At 36.0% G+C, this 5,126-nt stretch overlaps 1 protein-coding gene and 3 non-coding genes across 4 annotated transcripts; all 4 read right to left on the bottom strand.

Moving 5' to 3' along the window:
• Positions 1-537: 537 nt before the first annotated feature.
• On the bottom strand, positions 538-2,997 carry rps11 (ribosomal protein S11). The gene is made up of 5 exons (XM_008403423.3): positions 2,864-2,997; positions 2,253-2,393; positions 1,965-2,040; positions 1,122-1,251; positions 538-735 (listed from the first exon to the last, which is right to left on the bottom strand). Exons 1-5 carry the CDS (start codon positions 2,909-2,911, stop codon positions 612-614), a joined length of 519 nt encoding a protein of 172 aa, XP_008401645.1. The 5' UTR covers positions 2,912-2,997; the 3' UTR covers positions 538-611.
• On the bottom strand, positions 815-899 carry LOC145552696 (small nucleolar RNA SNORD35). Its single transcript, XR_014088827.1, has one exon. It is a non-coding gene; the product is annotated as a small nucleolar RNA SNORD35 (small nucleolar RNA).
• Positions 1,349-1,433, bottom strand: LOC145552710 (small nucleolar RNA SNORD35). Its single transcript, XR_014088841.1, has one exon. It is a non-coding gene; the product is annotated as a small nucleolar RNA SNORD35 (small nucleolar RNA).
• Positions 2,115-2,199, bottom strand: LOC145552709 (small nucleolar RNA SNORD35). Its single transcript, XR_014088840.1, has one exon. It is a non-coding gene; the product is annotated as a small nucleolar RNA SNORD35 (small nucleolar RNA).
• Positions 2,998-5,126: the final 2,129 nt, after the last annotated feature.

The following is a 5,126-nucleotide window of genomic DNA, read 5'->3' on the forward strand; positions in this document are numbered from 1 at the left end:
AATTGATCAACTATCTATTTTAATATACACAAGGGGTTGCATCTAATCGTAATTGTTTAATGAACTACAGGGTTGATTCAATGTTCTTACATGCTATTTTTTAAACAAGTCGTTTTCATTATACCATTCAACGTATGTCATCTTCAGGCTGTTGTGTTCTGCATTTAATCCAATAACTAAGACATTTTAATTTTTTACTCATGGAACCCAAAATCTAAAATGTAAATCCAAACAAATGTAAATATTGTATACGAGGCCCCACTGCCACCTTAAATCCTTGGTTGTTGACTGCACTTCAATTAGCAGGTTTAGTTTGAATTCCTTAGCTAAATCTAAATTAACGAGAACAGTAGGTATTTATAAGCCGTCTTGCATTTAAAACAGATTCTGTACCATCCAGCATGTTTTGGATTTTGAACACACTTCATTAAAATGAATGTATAAATGTTAATCCATTTATTTTAATCCTTTTGGCAGTGACACAAAAACCATAATCTATTAGCGGAAAGTCTAGGACTAAAATAAAGCAACAAAGAAGGCTTTTAAACAAGATTTTCTTTATTAGACAGTGAGACAATCTGGTCTGTGGGCTGCCATGTTTATAGTCTTGCCTAAAACTTCTGGAACTGTTTCTTGGCTCCAGCAGCCTTGGTCACCTTGAGGACGTTGAATCTCACCGTCTTACTGAGGGGTCGGCACTCTCCAACAGTCACAATGTCTCCAACTGTGACGTCTCTGTAGGAAAAAGTTTAAAAGATTATTAATTTAAACATTTTTAAACACAAGTCATCAACTGCGTTAAAGGCCGTAAAGTAAAAGTGCATCAGCGTTTGCCAAAGGCAATGTCGTCAAAGCTCCTTGAGCTTGGAAGACCATCGTGAGAAAAAGCATCATTTGCAGCTAATGTGGATTTTTTGGACGGGATTAGTATTAGTAACAAACATGGTAGACTTATTGTTAATGTTGCCTGTAGAAATACCCAAGACATCAGTTTTACAATATGCAACAATATTAAAATCAATAATAGCTCAAATCGAGTAGGAAACAATATATGATTATGTAACCTAAATAGTTAGATAATCACCATTGTTAAAGTGAGGAGAGTGTAAAACGTGCATTACCTGAAGCATGGTGACAGATGGACAGAGAGGTTCTTGTGCCTTTTCTCAAAGCGGTTGTACTTGCGGATGTAATGCAGATAGTCGCGTCTAATAACGATGGTCCTCTGCATCTTCATTTTGGTCACCACGCCTTTTGGAACAAAGACAGAGCTTCAGCTTTGTGTCAACACTGTAGAGCTAAGTCAAGATCCCACTTCAGAGGACAATACCGCTTTCACTTTTGTCAATAATCAACATCAGTTTTGCCATTAGGCACTGTCGTCAGAACCCATAGGGGCTTGGAAGACCATCGTGAGAAAAGCATCATTTGTAGAATAATGACAAAGGTGAAGTCGGGCATAAACTCCATCCTACAACTGTAGCTTTAAAGGTAGAATGAATCCCATAAAGTCTGAAGTCAAATAAAGTTTGACTTCAAATTTATGACATAGTTATGCAAGTAATGAGTCTGCAGCTGCCGTTTAAGCTGCAATCACTTTATTAAGCTACTGCTAAAACTACACCCAGAATCATTCATTGCTTTTGTTTTCTTATTTAACTTAGACAATTAAGCTGTTTTTTTTTAGTTTTGTTTAAATTGTTGTCTGAAATAATTATGCTTAATTTACCTGAAGATGAGTAATGCATTTTTAACCAAAACCATTTTTAAAATGTGCAGGTATATTTTAAATTTCAAATATGAACAGATTTGATAGAAGAGCAAATGATTAGTCCCAGTCTCCGTCAAAAATCTCTTTAGTTGTAAAAAACGTGGCTATCCTACTGGGAAAAAAACTGTTGGATAAGTTACAGCAGCTAACATAAAAGGAAAGTGTGCAGGTTTACTGGAAATAATATTTTTACCTGAGAGGATACGGCCACGGATAGAGACATTCCCAGTGAAGGGGCATTTCTTGTCAATGTAAGTGCCATCAATAGCCTGGAAAGAGGAAACAAGTAAATTGTTACTGGGATAATCACTCAGGAACTCCACAAGAAAAAAAAAAATCAACAGATGTTGCATCAGTGTTGCCAAAAGGCATTGTCGTCAGAACCCTAAAGGTTTGGAAGACCATCGTGAGAAAAAGCATCACTTGCAAAATTATAAACAAACTTATACGTCCGATTTTACCAGCTTCGGAGGTTTGTTACCTCTCTTGGGGTTTTGAAGCCAAGCCCGACACTCTTGTGATAGCGGGGGATCTTCTCTTTAGCCTCCTTGCCACCCTCAACAGCCAGAACACGCTTCTTGTTCTGGAAGATTGTGGGCTGTTTCTGATAAGCCCTCTCGGTCTGCAAAATAAAAATAAAAAAAACACATTTAAAAGATTTAAATTTGGGTGACGGCCACCATCCACATTTCTTTTACACCGCCACTAATGGTAGCTAAGTTTGCTCAAATCGACTTCCTGTTTCAGCAAATATTACCGCAGCTAACCGCTTTAGTGACAAATAGATCACATTTAGCAGTGGAAGCAATACAACTGGCAAGATATGCTAGAACATTTAAGATAACTTTACATTCTTAACTATAACCTCATCATTAGGCTAACAACGCTAGCATTCCGGCTAATTCAGCATTACACGAGGGTGTGCAGACCGACAACAAATACCGACTAGAAACGATTAGATTTGACTTGAAATTGCTTTATTCCGTAACTTAGGTCAATACTCTAATATTCATGTCATTTTATGTGACAAATAACTTTAATAAAATGCCTATAAATCGATTTAAATTCACCACGCCGTCTTCAACTACTTACTTGAGCATCCGCCATCTTGCCAGCCGAGTTGCGAAGAGGCCTGAGCATGCGCGTGATGGACGGAAGACGACGGAACGCAGGAAGTTACGTTCAAGTGAAGTTACGTAAAATTGAATTTGGTGTATGTGAATAAAATTAAGTACATGAAACAATTAAAGTTGTGAACAGCCTGTATTTAAAACTCCTATGATTGTATTTGTGAGTGAATCTTTTTTTTTTATTAAAGACTTCACAAACCATAAGTGTAACACTTACAATAGTCACTCAAATGAAAACATTTCTTTAAAAAAATTAAGAAGAAATAAGCAGGTTTAATATAGCAAAGAAGCGTAATGCGGGCTTTATGAGATTTGAAGTTGTGATTGTACTTTTTGTAAATAATTATTTTCAAACCGGATTACATGTCATACCCTACAACCCTTAATTTTGCATATTGTTTCTTGTTTCCAGACCTCTTTTAACAATGTAATTAGTCTGATGTGTAAATTATAGGCTAATTTATTTTATTATTTCTTATTCCATTCATTTAAATTAAAGATGCCTTTGTAATCAACCTTAAAAGTCTGTCCATACCACAAGATTTCTCAATACCCACTTATCTTTTTGTACTTAAACAGTGTGCAGAAGCAAGTCATGGTAATCAGCACACAATCATTTACTTTTGGTCTGTTCTTTTTGTTTTTTGTTTTACTTTGTTGGAAAGGTGTACAATACAATGAATTTGACTGATCTCCTGCCCGTTCTGCATCTCCAGGGTGAATACCTGCTCTGAAATCTAGAACAGAAACAAATATTTAGCACTCTCTTTCACCTTTTTGACACACTGAAGTGTGTGAGAACTGCCCAGCCAGATTAATTTAGCATGGGTTTCGCTTTGGCGCTGGTGCATCAACATTTGAATGATGTGACTCATCCTAACCTTTGTTTCTCAGGAAATTCGTCTGATCAGATTGTGGAAGTCGGAGTAAGTCAACGTCGGATCTGACTTTTCGTTTTCTCCTGTTACACTGGAAATAGATGTGATTACTACGACTTGTATTTGTACTGTTGCACATTATGGTGGCTTGTATTACTGTCTTCAAGTTGATATTACCATTTTAATCCGGGCCCTAGATGGCTCAGTTAGAGCAGGTCCACCATGTGGAGATGCTACTGTCGTCAACTCAACCATCTTGACTTTATTTTTTGATTTTGCCATTTCATGTATTGATTGTATTCAATGTTTTCTGTCTGCTACTATTCTTTTTTACTATGAACATTGGACACCCAACATAATGAAGTTTTTTACCTGAAACTCTTTCTACTTTGGTAAAATGCAGCAGAAGAATGTAAAGATTATTTTGTTAGAAGACACTTAAGTATTTTCTGTCTCTCCAGGCAACTCATGTTACTGAGTGTCTAATGACAAAAGAATTTTAAAGACAACATCATATATGAACACAATTGGTTTTATTGATAGAAAATATGTAAACTTTTTCAATGCGCGCCTGAGTTATGTGTGGGACAGTCTGACTAAAACATACCCTAAGGCTCATCAAACCGGTTTCAGCTCCTCAAGAAAAAATAATAATAACATGAATGCTGGGTACAGAGTGTTCAGACAGAAGAATCTAATTCTATTTTTCTTAGCATAATTAATAAAAAGTACTTTTGTTATAATAACAAAAAATTGTAACATTGGTCTGTAATTACAGCCTTAGCACATGTTTAACATATTTTAACAAAACTGCTGTAATAATATTCATAAGTGTGATTAATTTGCACTGAGTTCTGATAGATATGTTTTTTTTTATATTATTCTCTAATAGAAAGTCAATATGTGACAGGCCACCAAACACTGGGTGCTAGCAGATGCCAAATATAATTTACTTTTTAATGTTGGATTTTATTTAGGATTGGAGTCGGGATAAATAAAAAAAAACACTTGTACTTTTTTTGAGATTGTACTCTTGCCCTCACTCACAATTCACTCAGAAAATAATGATTTCCCCAGGATGATAAACGACTCCGCCCTGAACCCGTCAAAAAACATCTTCATGAAAGTTGTCTAACAAGTCTTTTCCGATGGTAGATTCAACTGGGGCCGAGTGGTTGCGCTCTTTTACTTCGCCTGTCGACTCGTCATAAAAGTATGTGAAAGCTCCTCTGCTGTTCATCTGTTTGGGATTATTACTGAATAATTTTTGTTTTTCCATCCATTTTCTAGGGCCTTATAATCAAAATGGCTGATGTCAACAGAACAATAATTAACCGGACAATAGAC

This window comes from Poecilia reticulata, chromosome 8 (genome assembly GCF_904066995.2).
Source record: "Poecilia reticulata chromosome 8, P_reticulata-male-v2, whole genome shotgun sequence".
Taxonomy (NCBI): domain Eukaryota; kingdom Metazoa; phylum Chordata; class Actinopteri; order Cyprinodontiformes; family Poeciliidae; genus Poecilia; species Poecilia reticulata.

What these genes read in the sequence shown, in the direction of transcription:
- rps11 (XM_008403423.3), bottom strand. Translation starts at nt 2,911, where the DNA reads ATGCTCAGGCCTCTTCGCAACTCGGCTGGCAAGATGGCGGATGCTCAA. An exon ending in GCTTCAAAACCCCAAGAGAG is followed by an intron (nt 2,041 to 2,252) that starts GTAACAAACCTC and finishes TCCTCTTTCCAG; the next exon opens with GCTATTGATGGCACTTACAT. An exon ending in CATCTGTCACCATGCTTCAG is followed by an intron (nt 736 to 1,121) that starts GTAATGCACGTT and finishes TTTTTCCTACAG; the next exon opens with AGACGTCACAGTTGGAGACA.